The 27,287-nt window shown below is 41.5% G+C and overlaps 1 gene segment (V, D, J or C); it reads right to left on the bottom strand.

Moving 5' to 3' along the window:
• Positions 1-21,622: 21,622 nt before the first annotated feature.
• LOC140639594 (immunoglobulin heavy variable 3-74-like) lies at positions 21,623-22,191 on the bottom strand. The segment is given in 2 exon segments: positions 21,623-21,969; positions 22,073-22,191. Coding segments are annotated over 2 exon segments (378 nt in total).
• Between the last annotated feature and the right edge of the window lie 5,096 nt (positions 22,192-27,287).

Here is a 27,287-nt window from a genome sequence, read left to right as displayed (position 1 = left end):
CTCAGACTCAGGTACCACAGGGTCAGCACATCTCCATCTTCTGGAAAGGTTGATAAATCATCATCCCTACAGTAAATCCCACAATCTACCAGCCCCCTGCTCCCTGTGGTTCCACTGGGTCTTGTTCATGGAATCCTAGGAGTGTCCACAGGTTCATCCTCCCTGCAAGTGGGAACATGTGAGAAATCCAGCCTTGACCCCATGGATGGAATTTAGCAGGGACTTACCACAATAAATGCAGCAGAAAAGACCAGATCATCAGGGCTTGGATTCCCCTGTCACTAATATCTTAACCTGTGCCCCCTGCTGGAACATCGTACTTGGTCTGCGTGAATTAATAGACACTCATTCCCACAGTTCTGGAATCTGGGAAGCCTGAGGTCGAGGTGCTGGCAGATGTGGTGTCTGGAGAGCGCCAATGCCCCACCCCTCCTTTCCCCATCAAATCATATTGGTCCGGGGGAAAGTGACCTTTCCCAGTCCCGGTGTATAAAGGCCCTGGTCCTATCCTGAGGCTGCACCCTCCTGACCTAAATGCTCCCCTAAGGCTCCTCCCATCACATAGCCAATAGGTTTCAACATGGGGATGGCAGATATCACATACAGTGGGCTGATATCAGCACCTGAAGGATCAATGATTTATATCCTAGAAGTGGAAGGCTCCTCTATCGAGCTCCTCACCCTAAGGATCCTCATAGATCCAGTGGAAGCTTCTGGTCCCTGCACAAGCACGCACATTGACCTTCAGAATCAGCTGATAACTGGAGGGGGATAGATTCCACTTCATTTTCTGGGTGAGTCGTCAGTCCACTTTTATAATCATATTATAATTTTTGCTACTTCTCTCTGATCATACTTCTCATTTATCACTACATCAGGTATTTTCTTTCGTGCATGGATTGTAGGTCCCTCTTTTTAAAAATGTTTTATTCATTTATTCATGAGAGACACAGAGAGAGAAGAGGTAGAGACACGGGCAGAGGGAGGAGCAGGCACCATGCACAGAGCTTGATGAGGGACTCGAACTCGGGACTCCAGGATCATGCTCTCAGCTGAAGGCAAACGCTAAACCACTGAGACACCCAGGGATCCCCAGATCCCTCTAGTCTTTGAGGTACATTCAGATATTTGAAGATTTTTCAAATTTGAGGAAATAGTAAATAAGTGTAAGCAACAGTGCCTTCTGTGCATGTAAAGTAGCTAAATAATTTGTTTTCAAATCAGAAACTGAATAGTTAGGAACAAATTTCTGGTCCAGAGAGGCTCCCTGGGGAAACAGCTCCTTGGAGAGGAAGCCCAGACCCTGACAGGAAACCAGCCCAGAACCTCCATCTGCACCTGTTCCCGGGCCTTTAAGACAGAAGGGGTGAGGAGTGCGCACCCCCTGCTGGTCCTGATCCCCTTCTACAGGGAGGTTTGTGTCTGGGCTCACACTGAGGTCCCCTCACTGTGTCACTGACACAGGAATACACGGCCGTGTCTTCGGCTCTCAGGCTGTTCACCTGCAGGTACAGCGTGTTCTTGGCATTGTCTCTGGAGATGGTGAATGGGCCCCTCACAGCGTCTGCATAGTTTGTGCTACTTCCAGTACTGCTAATTTCTGCAAGCCACTGCAGCCCCATCCCTGGAGCCTGGTGGACCCAGTACATCCAGTAGCTACTGAAGGTGAATCCAGGGTCCACACAGGAGAGTCTCAGGGACCCCCCAGGCTTCACCAGGCCTCCCTAGACTCCACCAGCTGCATCTCACTCTGGACACCTGCAGACACAAGACATCCTGCTCAGGAAACTGCCCCACAACCCCCGTTTCTCTCACTTATCTCCATTCACATTCTCAAGGTCTCTTGTTCACCATGATTTACCCTTTATTTTTTTTTTATTTTCTCAAGGAGTGAGTTGGTTAGTTAGCTTTATTGTTTTTGGTCCTGGATTTTCTGGGTAGTAGTGTTTTGAATTTTTTTTAATAAATTTAGTTTTTATTGGTGTTCAATTTACCAACATACAGAATAACCTTTTAAAATAGTGACAAGGAATAACTAGATGAGCATAGACTCCATGAGGGTTTGTCTGAGTTCTGTCATTATCCCTGAATGGGGTCACCTGGGGATACTGGAGCTGGTGCTCCTCTCGCAGCTGCAGGGTTGGAGCTGGGCTGGTTTAATCAGTGGAGGGAAGGTCCTCTTTGCATGTCCTTTGAATATATAATCAGCACCAGACCTGGATTTGATTCTTTACAAGTTATTTTTTTAAATTTTTTTAAATTTATTTATGATAGTCATACAGAGAGAGAGAGAGGCAGAGACACAGGCAGAGGGAGAAGCAGGCTCCATGCACCGGGAGCCCAACGTGGGATTTGATCCCGGGTCTCCAGGATCGCGCCCTGGGCCAAAGGCAGGCGCTAAACCGCTGCACCACCCAGGGATCCCTCTTTACAAGTTATTAACAAGGATTGCTTTACATCTGTCGGCCACTGTGTGTAATGTCTTCTGACATTATGAAGTGTTCAAATCTATGAAAAAATTACCTTTGATTACCTTTGCATTTCTTATGACTTTTAAAAATCTCTCATCAATTTAGGTAATTTTGTGGACAGTATTTTACTTCCTTCAGAATAGTTAATTTTACATATTATATTGCTCACACCTGTTTCAATGTAATCAGTTTTTATAAATTAAACATTTTAAATTCTTAATTGTTAAGGGTGCTGGGGTGCCTCAGCAGTTGAGGTCTGCCTTCTCCTCTGGGAGTGATCCTGGAGTCCAGACATCCAGTCCCACATCTGGGTCCCAGCACAGAGCCTGTTTCTCTCTCTGCCTGTGTCTTTCATGAATAATTAAAGAAAATCTTTAAAATATAAATTATTTGTTGTTCCTGTGTGGAAAACTAGGTTTCCATTATATGTTGATTTTGTTTCCTATCGATTCCCTGAAATTGTTCATTATTTTAGGTTTTTGTTTTGGAGCTTATGGAGTTTGATCCTGCAACAGATCATGTCATATGGATACAAATATTTTTTCTGAATCTATTGATTTAAGTATCTATTATATTTTGTTTCTTAAGTTTCCTAGATTGGAATTCCAGTCATTGTGATAGTACTGGTTTCCTTATCTTCTTCTGGGTTGTTTGGACTAATTACTCTGTAGACATATGACAGACCTCAGTGGAGATATATTTCATTTTGCATGTGCCTGAACTCCCTAGAACACAACACGCAGAAAATGAACAAAGTAGGCAACCCTTGTGCTTCTTGCCCAACAGGACCTTGGGTTTGTGGAGATATAAGACCAGGATACTGGGTTTGGGTCAGTCAGTGAATTGTTGAGGAACTGACAAGGGTTGTTTGCACAGCCTTCTGGGCTCTACAGACGGTTCTGGAGCTGAGGATGGTTTACCCCTCCCAGTACAGAGAAGGGAATATTCTAATGGGAGATTTATATCCATCTATCAGGGTGACATAGGAGGTTCAGCCTCTCTGTCCACTGGATGATTCTCGTGATTTTATTCACAATAATCCAGGGAACGCAAAAGACATGAAGAGAAATCTCACAGAGGAAGACATAGACATGGCCAACATGCACATGAGAAAATGCTCTGCATCACTTGTCATCAGGGAAATACAAATCAAAACCACAATGAGATACCACCTCACACCAGTGAGAATGGGGAAAATTAACAAGCAGGAAGCCACAAATGTTGGAGAGGATGTGGAGAAGAGGGAACCCTCTTGCACTGTTGGTGGGAATGTGAACGGGTGCAGCCACTCTGGAAAATGTGTGGAGGTTCCTCAAAGAGTTAAAAATAGACCTGCCCTACGACCCAGCAATTGCACTGTTGGGGATTTACCATAAAGATTCAGATGCAATGAAACGCCAGGACACCTGCACTCCGATGTTTATAACAGCAATGTCCACAATAGCCAAACTGTGGATGGAGCCTCGGTGTCCATCGAAAGATGAATGGATAAAGAAGATGTGGTTTATGTATACTTTGAAATATTACTCAGCCATTAGAAACGACAAATACCCACCATTTGCTTCAATGTGAATAGAACTGGAGGGTATTATGCTGAGTGAAGTAAGTTAATCGGAGAAGGACAAACATTGTATGTTCTCATTCATTTGGGGAATATAAATAATAGTGAAAAGGAATATAAGGGAAGGGAGAAGAAATGTGTGGGAAATATCAGAAAGGGAGACAGAACATAAAGACTCCTAACTCTGGGAAACGAACTAGGGATGGTGGAAGGGGAGGAGGGCGGGGGGTGGGGGTGAATGGGTGACGAGCACTGAGGGGGGCACTTGACGGGATGAGCACTGGGTGTTATTTTGTATGTGGTTAAATTGAACACCAATAAAAAATAAATTTATCATAAAAAACATTAAAATTTAAATTTAGATATTTGCACTGTAGGCTGGAGAAATAGAACATATTTATTGTGATCAATAGTTTTTTTTAATCTTGAAAAAGAAAATAATCCAGGGAACCAGCTGACATATGGGGTAGCACAGTTTATTCTCCTTCAGTATAACGTGTTGAATAGTCATGGTGGGAATGAACCCCTGTGTGGATCCTGACTTGACAGAAGGGCTTCAGGCTTTCACTTTTGAATGAAGTGTTGGTTGTGAGTTTTTCATAAAATTTGACTAATTCGTGGAGGGAAACTCTTGTGCCTCGACTCTTAAGATGTTTTGAAGATAAAGCGTGTTAGACATTGTCAAGCAGGTTTAGCATCATAGGAAAGAATCATGTACATCCAATCCTTCACTCTGTTAATACAGGGGCCCTATTTATAATATGGGCTTGTTGAAACATCCTTGCATCCCAGGCATGATTCCCTCAAGTCATCCTGTGCTACCTGTCCATGTGCTTTTGTATTCAGGATGCCAAGATATTTGCATTTATGTTCATCTGAGATATTGTCCATGAGAATCTTCCTGTGGGGTCCATGGTGTGAGTTTGCTGTCAGAGTCCTCCTGGCCTCCTTAAATCAATTTGGTCATGTCCCATTCTCCTTAGGTTTTGGAAGACATTGAAATGTTTTGGCCTTAATGCTTAAAATATTTTAAATATTTGTAGATATAGCCATCTGATTTTGGCCTTTCAGTTTTTTTTAAGTTTCATGGTCTCCTTTGAGGCAAAATATGTTTTAAAGATTTTATTTATTCATGAGAGATATAGAGAGAAAGAGAGGCAGAGACACAGGCAGAGGGAGAAGCAAGCTCCATGCGGGGAGCCTGATATGGGACTCGATTCCAGGTCTCCAGGATCAGGCCCAGGGCTGAAGGTGGTGCTAAAACCCTGAGCCACCTGCGTGGCTGCAGGGAGAATTTTTGATAATGGTGTCAGTCTCCTTATATGTTCTGTTTTGTTCATTTTTTATTTCTTCATGAAACGTTTCAGTTTATTGAAAATACTAGTAATTTTGTAATTTGCCTCGGTTATCCAATATCTTTGAATTCGATCCTTTAATCTAATAAGACATTCCCAAGTATCTTCTATTCTGTAGGTCGCCTTTTAATTACACTGAGTGATTCCTTTGCTGTGAAAATGCTTTTTCCTTGATGAAGTCCCCATAGTTAATTTTCCTTTTCTTTCCCCTGCCTCTGGAGACTCGTCTAGAAGTGGCTGCAGCTGAGGTAGAAAAGGTGCTGCCTGTGTTCTCCTGAGGATTCTGATGATTTATTGACTCACATTTAGATCTTTCTTTAACTTTGAGTCCATTGTTCTGAATGATGTCAGAAAAGGTTCCTCTTTCATTATTCTGTATGTGGGTCTCCAGTGTTCTCAAAGCCATTTGTTGAAGAGATTTTCTTTATTCCATTGGATATTCTTTCCTAATTTTTCAAGAATTTTTGACCTTTGATTTATCAGGATGTCTCCAGCTTTGCCCTACTTTTTCAGGATTGCTTTGGCTAGTTGAGGTCTTTGTGGTTCCCTGAAAGTTTTCAGAATGTTTTCTCAAGCTCTGTGAAAAATGCTGGTGATATTTTTATACACCTGCTTTGAATGTGTTACTTGCTCTTGGTAGCATATTTTATCAATCTTTATTCTTCTAATCTATGAAAAGAAATATTTTCAATCTATTTGTGTCTTCCTTACTGTCTTCCATAAGTGACCTGCAATGTTTAGACTGTACATCCATCCCTTTTTGGTTAAGATTTTTCCTCATTATACGATGATTTCTGGTGCAATTATAAATTGCATCAACTCCTTGATTTTCTCTTTTTCTGTTTCATTTTCACTATAGAGAAAATCCAGTGACTTCCTTGTATTGATTTTACAATACAATTCAGATTTTGCTGAATTCCGGTATCAGTTCTAGCAATTTTTTCAAAGCAATTTTGGGATTTGAACTTAAAGTAACTTGAGTGTGAAGAGTGAAAGTTTGATTTTTCTTTGCTGAGTTGGAGGACTTTTCCTTCTCTTTGTTTTCTCATTGTTGAGGCTAGGACTTCTAGCAGTATGGTGAAGAACAGTGGTGATGGTGGACATCCCTGTCCTGTTCCTGATCTTAGGCGAAAACTTGAGAGTTTTCCCTTTGAGGATGACTTTCTCCATGTGTCTTCTGTAGATGGCTTTTATTATGTAGAGAATGTCTCCCTATCTCTACACAACAACATGTTGTAATCAAGAAAGTATAATCTCTTTTGCCAAAAGTTTTTGGGCATCAGTTGAGAGGACAAAATGGTCCTTACCTTTTCTTTCATTAAGGACTCATATCCCATTGTTTGATGTGCAGATGTTGAACCATCCTTTCAGAACAAAAATTAAACCCATTTGGTCATGGTGAATTATCCTATTAATGTACTGTTGGATCCTGTTTCTTAGGATCTTGGTGAGAATTTCGCATCCATATCCATCGAGGATATTAGTCTGTAATTCTCCTTTTAAGTTGGATCTTTGTCTGCGTTTGAGGTCAAGGAAATGGTACCCTCAGAAAATGAACTTAGAAGTTTCCTTTAATTTCTATTTTTGGAACATTTTCAGGATAGATATTCATTCTTTTTAAATGCTTGATGCATTCCCATGGGCAGCCATCGGTCCCAGAACTTTTGATTGTTAGAAGAATTTAAATATGTTTGATTTTCATTTCTTAGTTTTGGGTCAGTAGAGCTTTTCAATTCATTCCTGTTTCAGATTTGGTTGTTTTTACATTTATAGGAGGGTATCCATTTCTTCCAGATTGCTGAATTTGTTGGCATGTTATTGCTCGTAATTTTCTCTCTCTTTAATAATTTATTTTTCATGTATTTATTCAATATTTTAAGTTCAATATGTCAGCATATAGTAACACCCAGGGCTCATTCCATCAAGTGCCCCCTCAGTGCCCATCACCCAGTCACCCCAACCCCTGCCCACTTTCCATTCCATTAACCCTTGTTAATTTTCCATGGTTAGGTGTCTCTCATGTTCTGTCTCCACTGATATTTTCATTCACTTTCTCTCCTTTCCCTTTATTCCCTTTCACTAATTTTTATATTCCCCAAATGAATGAGACCATATAACGTTTTTTTTTTTTTTCTGATTGACTTATTTCACTCAGCACAATATCCTGTAGGTCCCTGCCGGTCGAAGCAAATAGTGGGTACTTGTGATTTCTAATGGCTGAGTAATATTCCATTGTATACATAGACCACATCTTCTTTATCCATTCTTCTTTCAATGGACACCGAAGCTCTTTCCACAGTTTGGCTATTGTGAACATTGCTGCTATAAACATCAGGGTGCAGGTGTCCCGGCGTTTCATTGCATCTGAATCTTTGGGGGAAATCCCCAGGAGTGCAATTGCTGGGTCGTAGGGCAGGTCTATTTTTAATTCTTTGAAGAACCTCCACACAGTTTTCCAGAGTGTCTGTACCAGTTCACATTCCCACCAACAGTACAAGAGTGTTCCCCCTTTTCCACATCCTCTCCAACATTTGTTGTTTTCTTTCTTATTAATTTTTGCTATTCTCTGTGGTGTGAAGTTGCAACTGAATGTGTTTGGGTGTACTTTTCCCTGATAGCAAGTGATGTGGAGCATTTTTTTCATGGACTTGTTTTCCATATGTAGGTCTTATTTGGAAATATATCTGTTCATATATTCTCCTTGTTTCTTGACTGGCTTCCTTGTTTCTTGGGTTTTTGGTTTGATAGGATCTTTATAGATGTTGGTTAAAAGCTTTTTGATTTGTCATTTACTAATATCATCTACCCTTCTGTATGCTGTGTTTTAGTTTTGTTGACAGTTTCCTTTGCTCTGCAGAACTTTTTTGTTTTGATGGAGCTCCCGAAATGCATTTTTGCTCTTGATTCCCTTGTTGTTATACATATGCCTTGCAAGAAATTGTTGTGGCTAAGTTCCAAAACGTTGTTTTCTCTCTCTCCTGAGATTTTGATGGATAGTTGTCTCATAGTTAGATCTTTAGCTATTTTGACTTTATCTTTTTGTCTAGTATAAGATAATGGTCTATTTTAATTCTTGTACAGGGTCTTTTCAATTCTCCCTATGCCAATTATTTTTGAGAATGTTTTCTTTTCCCAGGAGACATTCTTTCCTACTTTATCCCATATTATAGATCATATGTTTAAGGGTCCATTTCTGGGTTCTCTATTCTGATGTATTGAACTGTGTGTCTGTATTTTGGCCAGTACCACACTGTCTTGGTAATCACAGTTTTGCAGTACACCTTGAAATCAGGAATTCTAATGCCCCAGCTTTGGTTTTCTTTCTTAACGTTACTATGGCTATTGGAGCTCTTTTCTGATTTTATAGATATCTTAGGATTATTTGGTCCATCACTAGGAAGAAAGCTTCTGGTATTTTGATAGGAAATGCATTCAATATCTAGATGCCCTGGGTAGCATAGACATTTTCACAACGTTTTTTCTTCTGATTCTTGAGCATAGAAGTTTTCTCCATCTCTTTGTATCTTCATTAATTTCTTTAATAAGAGTTTTCTAGATTCAAAATACAGATCCTTTACCTCATTGGTTAGAACTATTCCTAGGTATCGTATGGTTGGAGTTATTGTAAATGAGTTAATACCCTAATTTCTCTGTTATCAGTATCATTCCTAGTGTGTACAAATGCAGCTGCCTTCTATGCCTTGGTTTTGTCTCCTGCCACATCCCTAAGTTGCTATGTCTTTTCTAGAAATTTTAGGTGGTATCTCTTGGAGTTTATATACAAATATCATGTCCTCTGCAAAGAGGGAGAGTTTGAGGAGGCGGGGCAAGATGGAGGAAGAGTAGGGTCCCCAAGTCACCTCTCCCCACCAAATTACCTAGGTAATTTGGTAATTACCTAGGTAACCTTCAACTCCTCTTGAAAATCTATGAATTCGGCCTGAGATTTAAAGAGAGAACAGCTGGAATGCTACAGTGAGAAGAGTTCACACTTCTCTCAAGGTTGGAAGACAGGGAAAAAATAAATAAAGAAACAAAAGGCACCCAAAGGGGAGGGGCCCCATAAGGAGCCTGCTAAGGCCAGGGTGAGTGTCCCCAGGACAGGATAGCCCCATCCCAGAGAAGCAGGGGCTTCACCAATCTCCCCGGGTGGAAAGGCGCTCGCTGGGAGTTAGAGAAGGATTCCAGGAGGGCGGGGATGCCCTCAGGCTCTCGGAGTCACTAACAGAGCACCTGCACCCTGGGGAGAGTGCCACACCCCGTGGCCGAGCTCCCTAAAGGGCTGCAGCACACACGGCGGGCCTGGGAGCAGCTCGGATGGGCCTGGGCGGAGGCTCTGTGTGGAGGGGGTTACACGGCCCCAGGAGGAGCTTGGAGGGTTTGGGCAGAGGCTCTATGGAGGGAGCAGTGCAGCCCCGGGAGCAGCACAGAGGTGGCAGAGGCAGAGGAAGAGGCTCAGTGTGGAGGGGGATGTGTGGCCTGAAATGTGAATCCAACAGCGCAGGTCCGGGAGCACAGAGTGCCAGGGACACAGCCCAAGATCCGGCCTCCCCCCTGGGACAGGCAGAAGCCAGGAGGGCCTAAGACAACAAGGACACTCCTGCCCAGAGCTGTGCAGATCAGTGGCCCCGCCCACGGAGCATCCAAACCCCTGCAGATGGAGAGCTACGTAGTTAATGTGGGAGCTGAATCCAGGGCTCCAGAGCTGGCCACCACCACAGTGGTTGTTCCTCCTGGGGCCTCACGGTGTAAACAACCCCCACTGAGCCTCACAGTGGCCTCACCAGATAAACATCTTAAACATCACTCACTGAGCCCTGCACCAGGCAGGGAGCTGAGCTGCTCCCCAAGTGCTAGCATCTGAAAATCAGCACAACAGGCCCCTCCCCCAGAAGACCAGCTAGACAGACAGGGGAAAAACAAATTATTGACCAAGCAGCACAGGAAAGTTCCAGGGAATTTGAGGGACTTAGAGTATACAGAATCAGAGGATACTCCCCCTTGTTTTTTTGTTTTGTTTTGTTTTTATTTCTGTTTGCTTCCCCCTTTTTTCTCTTTTTTCTCCTTTTTTTCCTTTTTTTCTTTTTTCTTTTTTTATTTTTCTTTCCTTTTTTCTCTTCTCTGTCTTTCTCCTTTTCCCAATACAACTTGTTTTTGGCCACTCTGCACTGAACAAAATGACTAGAAGGAAAACCTCATCTCAAAAGAAAAAATCAGAAACAGTCCTCTCTCCCACAGAGTTACAAAATTTGGATTACAATTCAATGTCAGAAATCCAATTCAGAAGCACTATTATAAAGCTACTGGTAGCTTCTTTGTTTTTCTTTAATATTTTATTTATGTACTTATGAGAGACACAGAGAGACAGAGAGAATGGCAGAGACACAGGCAGAGGGAGCAGCAGTCACCATGCAGGGAGTGTGATATGGGACTCCTTCCCAGGTCTCCAAGATCACTCCCTGAACAAAAAGGCAGGGCTAAAATGCTGAGCCACCCGGGATGCCATGATTTGTTTTTTGTTTCAACATTCTTTTACCTAGTCAGAATCTTTTCTGTTTACTTACAAGTTTTAGGCTTGTTCCATTCCCTAGAAAAATGTTGGTTGTGTTTTGATAGGGTTTATATTCAATGCACAGATTGCTGTTGGTGGCATAGACATTATATGAATATTTTTCCAATCCATGAGAATAGACTGTTTTCCATATATTTCTGTCTTCTTTAATATCTTTCATATGTATTTTAGATTTTTTAGACTATAGGTCCTTTCATCTTTGGTTAGGATTATTTCTCATTATCTGAAGTTTCTTTTTTTTAATTTTATTTCTTAATTATTTTTTATTGGAGATCGCTTTGTCAACATAAAGTATAACACCCAGTGCTCATCCCATCAAGTGACCCCACAGTGCCCGTCACCTTGTCACCCCAATCCCGCTGAACTCCCTTACCAAGACCCCTTCCCAGACTTCCTTCCCAGAGTTACAAGTCTCTCATGTTCTGTCGACTTCTCTGTTATATCCCACTCATTTTCTCTCCTTTCCATTTACTCCCTTTCACTACTTTTTATATTCCCTGAACGAATGATACCATATGTTTGTTCTTCTGTGACTGACTTACTTCACTCAGCATAATACCCTCCAGTTCCATCCACATTGAAGCAAATGGTCGGTGTTCTTCATTTCTAATGGCTGACTAATATTCAATTGTATACATAGACCACATTTTCTTTATCCATTCATATTTTGATGGAAACTGAGGCTCCTTCCACAGTTGGGCTACTGTGAACATTTCAGCTATAAACCTTGGAGTGTAGGTGTCGTGGTCTTCCCTGCATCTGTATCTTTGTAGTAAATCCCAGTAGTGCAAATGCTGGGTTGTAGGAAAGTTCCAGGGGAAGTCGAGCGATTTATAGTATAAAAAACTAGATATTACATTAAAAATATTGAATTAGAAACAGGAATCCATTTTTGATGTCAGGTGGTGAAAGTCAGAGGAACAGCACAGGGTAAACATGAATCGTCGAGCTCCAAACTATTCCCTGTAGAGGAATAGTAGCTTCAGATGAATGCCAGTAGACACTTGTTCATGCTTTCTGAGTATCCAGCAGCACCCTGTATTAACAGGCCTTTTTCATTAGTGCAGGAGGTCCCCAAACAGGGATGTCATGGGATGATGGGTGTCTGGACAGGCTGAAAGTGAGGTGCGAGTATGGTTGAATTAGGAAAGGCAGCTGTGATCTCAATTTTAACCCACATGTTACCACAGTGGAGTCATAATGGTCTTGGTTAATTAATATCTGCTCCCAGTTGGTGATAAAAAGTGTAAAACAAACATATTCAACCACATTACCCCATATCTCAATGTTTATGAACTTTTGAGGAATAATTTCTGTTTTTCTAATAAAATTATTATTTTTTTACAAACATTTTTTTATTGGTGTTCAATTTACTAACATACAGAATAACACCCAGTGCCCGTCACCCATTCACTCCCACCCCCCGCCCTCTTCCCCTTCTACCACCCCTAGTTCGTTTCCCAGAGTTAGCAGTCTTTAGATGAAAATATCAAAATCACACAGACTTTTTAAAAGGTTTAACATATATATTATGGTAGATTTTCTGTCAGTTCTTTAAAATGCCCATTCTTCTTTAGACGTGATGAGCACTGGGGGATATGCTATATGTTGGCAAATTGACTCAAATAGAAAATATATAAAAATATATTTAAAAAAATAGTGTCAAGGAAAACGCAGCTGAGCACAGACTCCATCGTATGTTGTGTTTTGTCTTAATCGCTGAATGGGTCACCTATTGTTCCTGGGTCTGGGGCTCCTCTACCAGATGAAAGGTTAGGTCTGGGATGTTTTATTCAATAGAAGGTTGTCCCTATATACATGTCGTCTCAGGATATACTCAGCTTGGGATCATTTCTCTCAAGTTGTTGTGACCAGAGAAGATGTGACTGCCTTTGTGTGTTCATATTTACTTCTTTGAAAAACTATGTTTTTTGGGATCCCTGGGTGGCGCAGTGGTTTGGTGCCTGCCTTTGGCCCGGGGCGTGATCCTGGAGACCCGGGATCGGATCCCACTTCAGGCTCGCGGTGCATGGAGCCTGCTTCTCCCTCTGCCTGTGTCTCTGCCTCTCTCTCTCTCTCTCTCTGTGACTATCATAAATAAATAAAAATTAAAAAAAAACTATGTTTTTTTATTAGGTAATATTTCAGACTTCAGACTTGTGTCCACGTGGTACTTTGTAATTGTATTTGTATATAACTCTTGGTTTGTGGGTGTCATGTTTCCCCATAGAGTGATGTGAACCTACTCCTTACATTGTAGAGGGTTTCTAAGGTATCCTTGTGCACATTTTCAGGTGAGTCTAACTCCAGATTCTTGGCCTGTGCTCCTCTCCACAGGACTTACTGCCCTCTGAAACACCTGAATGACAGAATGTCAAGGCTCCTTAGAATAGTGGACACCGCATGTATTGGAGATCGCATGATTTTGCTAAATTTAGAATTTAGCTGAATTTCAGAGGTTTTCAGGTAATGTAGTTGTATTTGTAAGTCTCTAACAACTCAGTCACTGTATTCCAATGCAGTTAACTCTGTGACCTTCTGTAATCGCTTTGATGAGTTTACCTGATGCAGAATGAGCTCATTCAAGCAGTTTGGGATATAATAAACTGGTGTCAGAATGAACATTTTCCATTGTATAGCCTATATTTCTATTTTTCTAATCTTTCCTAAACTAACAGTGTAGTACTGCCTATCCACTGTAAGTTTTTCATGAATTCCTTTTACATTCAAATACTATATTCCATCTAAGAGAAGAAAAATATCTACCATGAACCTCATCTACGGATTTATCCGGGTTTTTAAAAAAATTTAATTTTTTATTGGAGTTCAATTTGCCAACATATATCATAACACCCAGTGCTCATTCCATGAAGTGCCCCCATCAGTGCCTGGTGCCCAATAACTCCCATGCCCACCCACCTCCCTTTCCAGCACCCCTTGTTCATTTCCCATAGTTAGGAGTCTCTCATGTTCTGTCTCCCTTTCTGATATTTCCCATTCATTTGTCTCCTTTCCCCTTATTCCCTTTCACTATTTTTTACATTCCCAAAATGAATAATACCATATAATGTTTGTCCTTCTCCAATTGACTTATTTCACTCAGAATAATGCTCTCCAGTTCCATTCATGTCGACAGTAATTTGACAGTGTGGCAGGATACAAAATCAATGCCCACAAGTCAGTGGCATTTCTATACACTAACAATGAGACTGAAGAAAGAGAAATTAAGGAGTCAATCCCATTTACAATTGCAACCAAACGCATAATATACCTAGGAATATACTTAACCAAAGAGGTAAAGGATCTATACACTCAAAACTACAGAACAGTTCTGAAAGAAATTGAGGAAGACACAAAGAAATGGAAAAGTAGTCCATGCTCATGGAATGGAAGAATTAATACTGTGAAAATGTCAATGTTACCCAGGGGAATTTTCACATTTAATGCAATCCCTGTCAAAATACCATGGACATTCTTCAGAGAGTTGGAACAAATTATCTTAAGATTTGTGTGGATCAGAAAAGACCCTGAAGAGGCAGGGGAATTTTAAAAAATAAATCCATAGCTGAGGGCATCACAATGCCAGATTTCAGGTGTTGTACTACAAAGCTGTGGTCTTCAAGACAGTGTGGTCCTGGGACAAAAACAGACACATAGATCAACGGAACAAAATAGAGAATCCAGAAGTGGACGTTCAACTTTATGGTCAAGTAATATTCGACAAAGCAGGAAAGACTATCAATTGGAAGAAAGACAGCCTCTTCAATAAATGGTGCTGGGAAAATTGGACATCCACATGCAGAAGAATGAAACGAGACCACTCTCTTGCACCATACACAAAGATAAACTCAAAATGGATGAAAGATCTAAATGTGAGACAATATTCCATCAAAATCCTAGAGGAGAACACAGGCAAAACCGTTTTTGAACTTGGCCACAGTAAATTCCTGCAAGATACATCCATGAAGACAAGAGAAACAAAAGCAAAAATGAAGTATTCGGACTTCATCATGATAAGAAGCTTCTGCAAAGCAAAAGAACGAATCAACAAAACTAAAAGACAACCTACAGAATGAGAGAAGATATTTGCAAATGACGTATCAGATCAAGGACTAGTATCCAAGATTTATCAGGTATTTTTGATAGCAAATGTGGCAGGAGATTTCAGTTTCAATTCAATTTCAATTTGTGCCTTTGATCAACCATAATTTTGGTTCTCTTAGATCAGTCCCCCTTACCCTGCAGGCTGCATACAGGACTTCTGTTCTGTCTCCAAATGTAGTGAGTTCAATCTTTGGTTTTTTTTTTAAGATTTTATTTATTCATGATAGACACACACAGAGAGAAAGAGAGAGAGAGAGAGAGAGAGAGAGAGAGATGCAGAGACACAGGCAGAGGGATAAGCAGGCTCCATACAGGGAACTTGATGTGGGACTTGATCCCTGATCTCCAGGCTCAGGCCATGGGCTGAAGGCGGCACTAAACCATTGATGCACCCAGGTACCCCCCTTTCCATCTTTGAATGGATCATATGCATCAGGAAGACTCCAAAAAGAGACCACCACTCAAATCGCACCTGTGTCCACTGCACAGAGACATGGAGTCCTCCCAAAAATATTCCTGCAATTACAGTCCTTTGAGCATCTGTGCCCTCCTTGAAGCCCCAGTCTCACTGCTAGGATTTGCATTGCTCCCTATGTCACTTGTTGGATGACCTTATATGTATGGACCACATTTGTCTGTAAGTACTTCCTGAAACATAATATAATATTTGAACAATACTCAATGGGCTTTTACAAACACAAATGAGTCCATAGGATCTAAAATCAGAGTAGGGGCAAAAATAAGTTTATGATATTCTGAGACAAAACACCAGAGTTCAAAGTTCACCTTCAACATATAAATCAGAAAGAATTCACCACACCGTCTTTAGTATACGAAAATATGGGAGGAGAAGTTAACATGTCAGAAGGGTAGTGGGTCCCATGGCTTTTCAAATCCTTGGAACAGCTTGACAGTTATTAAATCATTTCGAACATCCATGATATAGATCAGAGTTGCAAAAACAACAGCAAGACTCCTAATAGAATACTGAGCAGGTATTTGAGTTTTGGAGCTGTGTGGTGTTGACACTAGGGAGATACAACCATGGGGATGACAGCAGGAGGGAGGTTGCTTGCAGTACTACTGTCAAGGATTTCAAGGACAAGAGAGGAACATATAAACTTGTAGAATTCTATTCCTGCAGGGGACAAACTTGGCATGATGGTGCTCAAAGGGAAAAATGGGGAAATTTTCTGGATCTAAGTACCCCCTGAGTGCCAAGAAGAAAAAGTGGCACAATGTGATGGATGGCTAAGGACAGGAAACTGAACATGTGTTAACATTGGCTCTGAGCGCAGGTGTTGTGCTTTGTTTCCATAAACTGAATGCTGTGTGGTCCTTTGACCTCTATTCTGAGATTAGCAGGCAGAATGTAGAACCTCTCTCGTGACAGCCTCTTAGAGGACCAGCCCAGGTTCACATTACAGGAGCTTTTCATATTGACGTTTAGAGACCCATTCATGTGCCTGAGATAAACCAGCTCAGAGACAGGTATGGTGAACAAGGAATTCAGATGTAAACTGAGGACAGAAAGGGCTTGATGGCTCCTATGAGGGCTCCCTGAAGACCCGGGGGTGCGAACATTCAATCTCAGGCTAGAGGTAGGAGACCATGTTCATAACGGCTCTCCAATACAGCCAGGAAGAGAGTCACAAAACCCTAAAACAGTCCTTAACAAGGTGGAGTGTGAGCATCTACAGAGGAAACAACACCAACAACAAATCATAACAATCCATTTCCAACTGTACTGCGCAGTTAGACATGAATGTAAGCCTAGCTCAGGTAGAAGGCTGCACACTGCAAGAGGAACTGTGTGCTCCATCCCATGATCCATCCTCTCATATCTATTTTCTGAGTGTTCGTGTCTGGGGACAGCTGCTATTTGTATAAATGTTGATGAAAACTTGAAAGCCAACCAATGTCCTGCTTCTGGGCATTCAGAGCTCCCCTCCGGCCTTGCTGACCATGAGTGGACTTACCTTCCCTGAAATAAGTACATTGTCATGTAAGTTCACAAGTAGACTATGGAATAAGATGGTAGAGCTGTTAGATATTGACATAACTAGGTCATGTTACCTGGTTGTTGCAAATTCCATGACAAAAATGATTGCATTTAAATAAAATGATAAAGGCTAAATAAGTCATGTAGGTCCCTTGAGGGTTTCTACTGAGCAAATCTTAAAAGGAAACTGATGTCATGTCCAGAGGGAGACTCACAGATGCAGGTGGATTTGAAATGAGGACACGGGGCACCAAATGTTCACCCAGTGACAAGGGACACACCTAACAGCCATCAGTACAACACAACACTGCCAGGTGATGGTGAGACACAAATCCCACTGGAATACTATGAAAATCCTTTACACTTTCTGAGTCATCACATCCTCATCTTCGGGAAACATTATAAAAGAACATCCTTAACCTGACGTTCCAAAGTGTCTGAGTATCTCTGACTCTCTTGTATCATTGTTCACCTTCTCTGTGTCCACTGTGACTTTTTGACAGATACCTATGGTTTGCAACAGGTTAGTCCTAGTTCCAGTGAGAAATGCAACCTTCACTGGATGAGGGCGGTTACCTGATACTTCTCACAACAAATACAGCAGGGCCATGCCAGAGCATCAATGTGTCCCTAATATCTCTGTGTGTGCCATAAAAATCTTAGGATTATATGTTCATACTCTGCAAAAATGTCCAGGATGCTTTCACAAGGATTGCTTTGAATATGTAGAAGGTTCTGGGCAGCATAGAGATTTTCACAGGATTTATTTTTGTTTTTTTTTTTTAAGATTTATATATTTATTCAGGAGAGTCAGAGACAGAGGCAAAGACATAGGCAGAGGGAGAAGCATGCACGCTCCCAAAAGCCCCATACAGGACACCATCCCAGGACCCCAGGATCACAACCTGAGCCAATTGCAGATACTCAAACTCTAAGCAACACAGGTGCCCTGACAATATTCATAGTTCTAATCTGTAAGAACGGCATGTTTTTCATCTCTTTATGTCTTCTTCAATTTCTTTCCTAAGTTGCCAAACAGGTAGAAATATTTTGGAAAAAAAAAAGAAAACAGAAAAAAAAAACTACAGCTGGAGGGCATCACAATGTTTGCAGACAAGCTCTATTATAAAGTCTTTATCATCAAGATAGCCTGGTAGTGACCAAAAACAACACATAGATCAATGGAACAGAGCAGAGAATGCAGAAATGGACCCTCAACTCTATGGGCAACTACTCCTCAAGAAGAAAGAAAAAAATATCTAATGAAAGAACGTCTCATCAATAAATGGATCTGAGGGATCCCTGGGTGGCGCAGCGGTTTAGCGTCTGTCTTTGGCCCAGGGCGCGATCCTGGAGACCCAGGATCAAGTCCCACATCGGGCTCCCGGTGCATGGAGCCTGCTCCTCCCTCTGCCTGTGTCTCTGCCTCTCTCTCTCTCTCTCTCTCTCTCTTTGTGACTATCATAAATAAATAAAAATTAAAAAAATAAAAAAATAAATGGATCTGAAAAAAATTGCATAAGAATGAAAGTGGACCATTCAGGTGCACCAAATACAAACATAATGTCAAAATATATGAAATACTGAAATCTGAGAAAGTAATTCATCCAAATCCTAGTGGCGAATTCAGGAAGCAACTTTTTTTCCTCAGCTGCAGTGACTGCTAGCAAGGCACCTCTCAAAAGGCACAGGAAACAAAGGGAAAAGTAAACTATTAGGACTTCATCAACATAGAATCTGTACAATGCAACAGGCAACAAAATGAAAGGCAACCCACAGAATAGGACAAGATATTTCCTTAACAAAGTCAGCACCCAACAAAACAATCAATCCAGTCAAGAAATGGAGAGAATGCACAGCCACTTCTCCAAAGAAGTCCTACACATGGCCAACAGGCAGATGAGAAAAGTGATCCACATGACTTGTCATCAGGGAAATACAAATGGAAACCACACTAAGATCCCACTTATACAACTCAGAATGGATAAAATAACAAGGTCAGAAATAATAAATGTAAGAGAGGATATCGACAAAGTGGAACCCTCTTCAACTATTGGTGGGAATTCAGTCTTGTTGAGTCACTCCAGAAAACAGAATGGAATTTCCTGGAAAATAATAGGACCCAGTCATTGCACTACAGTGTATTTACCCCAAACACAGATTTATTGAAATGAACGGACACTTGCACCTCAATGTTCACAGCAGCAAAGTCCACAACAGCCAAACAGTGGAAGGAACCTCAGTGTCTATCAACAGATGAATGGATAAAGAAGCTGTAGTCTATGTATACAATGGCATATTACTCAGTCATCAGAAACGAAGATTACCCACCAATTGTTTCTACGTGGATGGACCTGGAGGGTATTATGCTGAGTGAAATTAGTCAATCGGAGAAGGACAAACATTATATGGTCTCATTCATTTGGGGAATATAAAAAAATAGTGAAAGGGATTATAGGGGAATGGAAAGAAAATGAGCAGGAAATATCAGAGAGGGTGACAGAAGTTGAGATACTCTTAACTCTGGGAAATGAACAAGAGGTAGTGGATGGGGAGGTGGATGGGATGTGAGGGTGGCTGGGTGACGGGCACTGAGGGGGGCCCTTGATGAGATGAGAACTAGGTGTTATGCTATATGTTGGCTAATCGCACTCTAATAAACAATATACAAAAAAAGATGTGCTTTATATATACAATGGGATATTACATAGCCGTCAGACATAATGAATAATATGAAATAATGTTTCCTTCAATATGGATGGAACTGGAGGCATTATATTGAGAGAAATAAATCAATTACAGAAAGGTAATGATATGGTCTCATTCATATTGAAAGACACTATAAAGGAAGGAGTGAAACTTAGTGGGGTAAGACTAGAGAAGACAAATGATGAGAGACACTTAACTCGGAAAAAAACAGACGGTCACTGTAAGGGAGGAGTGGGGAGTGGGGTAACTGGGTGATGGGGGTTAAGGAGTTTACATGATGTGATGAACACTGAGGGTATAGTGAATGTTGATAAATTCAATTTAAATAAAGAAAAAATGACTTTAGCCTGTGCCCCCTGCTGGAACATCGTACATGGACTGGGTGAATCAAACAACAGACACTCATTCTCACAGATCTGGAGTCTGGGTCATCTGAGGTCCAGGTGCAGGAGGCTGTGGTATCTGGAGAGCACCCACATCCTACCCCGTCCTTTCCCCATCACCTTACATGGGGCCAGGGTGCAGGAACTTTCCCAGTCCAGGAGTATAAGGGCTTATCCGACAATGAGGATGCACCTCCTGACGTAACTGCAACCCTAAGGTCCCACCTACTCCCCGCATCCCATGAGCATTAGGTTCCAACACGGGGATGGTTGAGGTCACACACAGTGAGCTGACGTCAGCACCCAAAGGATTCAAGAGTTACTTCCTCCAAGTGGAAGGTCCTCCAATCCAGCTCCTCACACTGAGGATCATCATGGATTCAGTAGAAGCTTCTGGTCTCTGATCACATGGTGTACACATGACCTTCAGGGCCACTGGTGACCCTGGGGAGAGGACAGCTTCCATCTGAGACCTTTAGGATCTTGGCCTATTTGTATTATGATTTTATGTTTCATGCTCCTTCCATACATTATCCAGCTAGTTTTCCTGTGATTAAGGCATTTTTTCTACTCAGAATGACCATGTCTTTCTTTTGTCTTCCCAGTTTGATGCTTGTTTAGTGAAATTATTCCTCACACCATGTCCAGTCTTTATTGCCTGATAGCTCCCTAACATTCCATCCCCATTCATCTCCTCCACCCAAAGGATAAGAAATGAAACAATAACCCAGGAGTTACCTCTTTTGATACAGTTGGGACTCTGACTCCACACAAGCCCCTCGTGGAGCAGGACCCTGTCCCCACCACTGACCCACAACATACACCCAGAGCCAGTGTCCTTCCCTGGCACAATCCAGGAATTTATGACGTGATGAGAGGCTTGCCTGGCTCCCAACGAACACGCATGTGAAAGTATAAAAGCTTATACTTTCATGATTGTGTGTGTGTGTGTGTGTGTGTGTGAGTGTGAGTGACCTCTGAGTCCACATCCCTACCATATCATGCTGGGAATCTCACTCACTCCCCGGAAATTTTAACATTTTTCTGGAACATCTCTTTATTGTTGTGTTGATCGGAGATTCCTCCATACCGTGATGTGCAAGAAGTATGTTAGCTTGGGGTCCTGTGATCCACAGTGAGTGCTAATAGGACTGGTGAATATGTTCAGATGATGTGAATGGAGTTATTTGTAATTGATTAATATTTTGGGTCAGGAAAGGTTAAGTACAAGGAAGTGCAAGTGCTATACTTGAATTTCTAAGTCTCTAAGAAAGAGACTGAAGAGGTAAACACAAAATCAAGTGTCCAGAGAGAATCCCTGGGGGAAACTGCTCCTTGGAGAGGAAGCCCAGACACTGACAGGAAACCTGCCCAGAACCTCCATCTTCACCTGCTCCTGGGCCTTCAAGACAGAAGTGGTGAGGAGTGTGCACCCTCTGGTGGTCCTGATCCCCTTCTACAGGGAGGTTTGTGTCTGGGCTCACACTGAGGTCCCCTCATTGTGTCCCTTCACACAGTAATACACGGCCGTGTCCTCGGCTCTCAGGCTGTTCATCTGCAGATACAGCGTGTTCTTGGCATTGTCTCTGGAGATGGTGAATCGGCCCTTCACAGCGTCTGCATAGCTTGTGCTACTTCCATCACTGCTAATGTATCCGACCCACTGCAGCCCCTTCCCTGGAGCCTGGCGGACCCAGTTCATGTAGTTGCTACTGATGGTGAATCCGGAGGCCACACAGGAGAGTCTCAGGGACCCCCCAGGCTTCATCAGGTCTCCCCCAGACTCCACCAGCTGCACCTCACCCTGGGCACCTGCAGACACAAGAAATCCTGGTCAGAAAATTGTCCCACATCCCTTGTTTCTCTCACTCACCTCAACTCACAGACTGAACGTCCCTTGTTCTCCATGAATTACCTTTTAAAATAGCCACAAGGAAAACCCAGCTGAGCAAAGATTTCATGTTTAGTCGTCTTTGTTCTGTCCTGATCCCGAACGGGGTCACCTGGGGATCCTGGGCCTGGGGCTTCTCTCTCAGCTGCAGGGTCTTGGTTGCGCTGGTTTAATCAGTGAAGGGAGGGTCCTATTTGCATGTCCTTTGAATGTATAATCAGCACCAGAACTAGATTTGACTCTTCACAACTATTAACAAGGATTGCTTTGCATCTCTATACCACTGTGTGTAATGTCTTCTGACATTATGAAGTGCTAAATCTATGAAAAAATGACCTTTGCATTTCTTTTTGAGTTTTTAAAAATCTCTAATCAATGTAGGTTCTTTTAGTGTACAATATTTTACCTTTTTCAGAATACTTAATCCTACATATTATATTCTTAACACCGGTGTCAATGTAATAAGGTTCATTAATTACCTTTTAAATACTTTATTGTTAGGGATGCTGGGGTGGCTCAGCGGTTGAGGTCTGCCTTCTGCTCTGGGAGTGATCCTAGAGTCCAGAGATCCAGTCTCACATTAGACTCCCTGCATGGAGCCTGCTTCTCTCTCTGCCTGTGTCTCTCCCTCTCTCTGTCTGTGTGTCTTTCATTAATAATTAAATACAACCTTTAAACTATAAATATTTTTTGTTAGTGTGTGGAAACCTACATATATTTTTTATGTTTATTTTGTATCCTATAGATTTCCTGAAATTGTTCTTTAAGGATTTGGTTTTGTAGCTTGTCGGGTTTGACCCTGCAACAGATCATATCATATGGATACAAAGTTGTTTTTCTGATTCTATTGATTTAATTATCGTTTATTCTTTGTTTCCTACATTTCCTGGATTGGAATTCCAGTCATTGCCCCAGTAAGGGTTTCCTTCTCTTCTATATGTTTATTTGTCTGGACTAATTACTGTGTAGATATATGACAGACCTAATTGGAGATGTATTTCATGTTGCATATTCATGAGCTCCCATGAGAGAGAGAACACAAAACGCAGACAATGACCAAAGTAGGCAGCCCTTGTGCTTCTTACACAACAAGACGTTGGGTTTGTGGAGATATGAGGCCAGGATTTGGGGTTTGGGTCATTGAATTAATGAGGAACTGACAAGGGTTGTTTCTGCAGCCTTCTGGGTCCCACAAATGGTTCTAGTGAAGAGGATGGTTCACCCCTCCCAGTAGGGAGAATTTAATTTTCCCACGGGAGATTTATTTCTTTCTATCAGGGTGACACAGGAGGTTCCCTATCTCTGTCCACTGGATGATTCTTCTGTGATTTTATTCACAATAATCCAGGGAACCAGCTGACATATGGGGTGGCACAGTTTATTCTCCTTCAGTATAACATGATGAATACTCATGGTGGGAATGGCCCCCTTTGTGGTTCCTGAATTGACAGAAAGGCTTCAGGTTTTCACTTTTGAATGCAGGGTTGGTTGTGGGGTTTTCATAAAATGTGACTAATTCACGGAGGGAAACATTTGTGCCTCGACTGTTAATATGTTTTGAAGATAAAGTGTGTTAGATATTGTCAAGCGGTTTTAGGCATCATAGGAAAGAATCATGTATATCCAATCCTTCACTCTGTTAATACAGGGGCCCCATTTATGATCTGGGTGTGTTCAAGCATACTTGCATCCCAGGCATGATTTCCTCTAGGTCATCCTGTGCGATCCGTCCATGTGCTGTTGGATTCAGGATGCCAGTAGTTTTGCATTTATGTGCATCTGAGATATTGTCCATGTGTCCCTTCTTGTGGTTTCCGTTGCATGAGTTTCCTGTCAGAGTCATTCTGCCCTCCTTAAATCAATTTGGGCAATTTCCATTCTCATATTGTTTTGGAAGAGATTGAAAAGTTTTACCTTAATTCTTAAAGTACTTGGTAAAATTCATAGAAAAAGCCATCTGATTTTGGACTCTCTTTTTTTTTTTTGCTTTATTCTTCTTAAATCTTTCATTGTCCTTTTGTAGGCAGAAGCTTTTAGATAATGATTTTAGTCTTTGTATTTGATCTGTATTGTTCATTTTTTACTTCTTCATGAAACAATTTTAGTGTATTCATAATACTAGTAAAGTAATTTGCCTATGTTCCAATACTTTCTCTATGAGAATCTTTGAATTTTATTTATGGTCCTTTTTAATTTTTTTTTTTGTTTTTTAAATTTTTTTATTGAAGTTCAATTTGCCAACATATACTATAGCACCCAGTGCTCATCCCATCAAGTGCCCTCCTCAGTGTTCATCCCCCAGTCACCCCAACCCTGCCTGCCTCCCCTTCCACTACCTCTTGTTCATTTCCAGAGTTAGATGTCTCTCATATTTTGGGACCATGTCTCTCATATTTTGTCACCCTCACTGACATTTTCACTCATTTTCTCTCCTTTCCCTTTGTTCCCTTTCACTAATTTATTTTTTATTGGTGTTCAATTTGCCAACATATAGAATAACACCCAGTGGTCAGCCCATCAAGTGCGCACCTCAGTGCCCGTCACTCAGTCACCCCCACTCCCCATCCCCCTCCTCTTCCACCACCCCTAGTTCATTTCCCAGAGTTAGGAGTCTTTTTGTTCTGTCTCCCTTTCTTTCATTTCCCACACACTTCTTCTCCCTTCCCTTATATTCCCTTTAACTATTATTTATATTCCCCAAATGAATGAGAACATATAATGTTTGTCCTTATCCGATTGACTTACTTCTCTCAGCACAATACCCTCCAGTTCCATCCATGTTGAAGCAAATGGTGGGTATTTGTCGTTTGTAATGGCTGAGTAATATTCCATTGCATACAAAGACCACATCTTCCTTATCCATTCATCTTTCAATGTGCAACGAGAGTCATTGGTGTTGGTCATTTTTTCTCTTTGAAATCTGATTATATTTATTAAGGCCTATCTATTTTCCTAGAGTGCCTATGACTGTTAAATTTCATTTTTATTTTTCATACTTATTTAAATCTCCAGGAATATTTTTATTTGTATAGATTCTTTTTTTCTTCTAAGAATTTCAATGTTGATAAATTAAACAAAATACCAATGGTTTTCTTACATAATAGAAAAATCCAAAAAAAAGAAAAAAAAAGAAAAATCCATATTCATACAGAAAAAGAAATCACATGATAGTGACCATAAAATTATGAGAGGTAAGAACAATAGTCAGACATCACACATCCCTCTACAGAAATTTAGTCGCCCATTAAGCATATCAGTGTGTGGCTCCATAACATCAGACATGTAGACAGTAGAGCATAATACAGAGCCCAGAAGTAAATGTGTGCGTATAGTCAGAAAGCCTCCAAAGGATATCTAAGCATACACAATGGAGAAAGGATAATCTCTATAACAAATGGTGTTGGACAGCCTCATGAAAATAATGACACCTGGTCCTTACCATACATCACACAGATACAAGGATACAGAATATCTCAGAATGGATTAAAGAGTTAAGCAGAAGTCTCAACTCTAGAACTCATACATGAAAACTAAGCCTAAAACATCATGACATTTGCTTGGATGTGATTTTTTTGATATGACATTAAAATCACATTCAAAAAAAGCAAAAGCCAGTGAGTGGGGCTACATCATGCACAAAGTGTGAAGAACAAATATTAGCAGAGCAAGAAGGCAGACTATGGAATGGGAGACAGTGTGTTAAATCATATACTGAGACAGACTTAGTATCCAAAAAACAAAAGGGACTCTCAACCTCAATAGAAAATCTGACAGAACACAATAATAACATATCTAAATCCCCCATTAAATAGTTGCTCAAGGATGGGACGTCTGGGCCATTCAGGTGGTTAAGGATCTAACTCTTGGTTTTGACTCACGTCTTGATCTCAGGATCCTGGACTTGAGACCCAAGTCAGGCTCTGTGGTCATGGGGAATCTGCTTGAGACTTTCTTTCTCTCTCTCCTGGTCCTCTCCATCTCTCTCTTTCTCTCCAAATAAAAATATAAAATATTTTAAAAATATTTTATTTATTTATTCATTAAAGACACAGAGACAAAGAAAAGCCGAGATATAGGCAGAGGGAGAAGCAGGCTCCATTGAAGGAGCTCGATGCGGGACTCAATCCTGAGATTACAGGATCACACCATTCGCTGAAGGCTGGTGATAAACCGCTAAGCTACCCAGGCATCCCTGTTAAATACATTTTTTTTTCAAAATTGGGACAAGTTCTATTTCGATTTCTCTGTAGAAAACAAGCAAAAGTGGGTCCTTGTGCAGATAGTTGATTAAGAATCTGACCTTGGCTTTAGTCATGATCTCAGGGTCCTGGGATTCAGCCCAACCCTGGCCTCCAAGATGAGAGAAGAGTCTGCCTCTCTCAATGTTCCTACCCCTATGTGTGCAATCGCTGCCTCTCTCTCCAATAAATAAAAAGATACAAGTAAACAAACATATATACATCAAGGTCAAACAACACCAATCATCCTAGAAATCCAACCGCAAATAACTGAGGTATCTCTTTGCAGCTGTTTCCCTGGCTATGAATGATCCACACCAAATTAAATGAGAAGGACCTTGTGCTGGTGAGGATGTGGAGAACAGGCCATGGTAAACTCTGGGTGGAAGGATCACATGGTGTAGCTACTATGGCAACCATCCCGGTGCACACCACCCACTACACAGAGCTCCATGTCTGTTACTGAACACCTGAACTCATTTCCAGCTGAGTGAGAGGAAGGTCGAGACCTCAGGTTGTGGGGATAGGCAGTAGCAGGAGATGAATGGATTCAGTGGAGGTGTCTTAACCTAGTCCTGCTCAACTACACGAGAGAGCCTGAGACTAAGATGCTGGAGGGGACAGCTGCTGTCAGAACACACATCAAACTCTGGTCTCAGGAACTCCCCATCAGAGGACCAGAGCTGGTTTGGGTCAGTCTGTGGAGGCTTCATACATGAGGACATTGGGCACAAAAAGGCAGCATGCAGCCTGATGCATAGGAGCTCATCATCTGAGTTTGGGGAAGATAGAAGGAAAGAAAGCCCAACCATATCACTGTGACCCTGGCCTGGCTGTATGAATGCCCCAGGCTGCATGGCCTCAGTTATCCCTGAGACAGCTGACCTTCATGGAACATCATGTATTGAGATGCCGCTGGGATGGTGGGTGCGTCAATAGTGTGACTACTTATCGCAGAATCCTGACCCATTGATGGATGTTTTCTTCTTGGGATTATTCTT

Source organism: Canis lupus, chromosome 9 (genome assembly GCF_048164855.1).
Source record: "Canis lupus baileyi chromosome 9, mCanLup2.hap1, whole genome shotgun sequence".
In the NCBI taxonomy this organism is placed as follows: Eukaryota; Metazoa; Chordata; class Mammalia; order Carnivora; family Canidae; genus Canis; species Canis lupus.
This window is presented reverse-complemented; position numbering and strand designations above follow the sequence as displayed.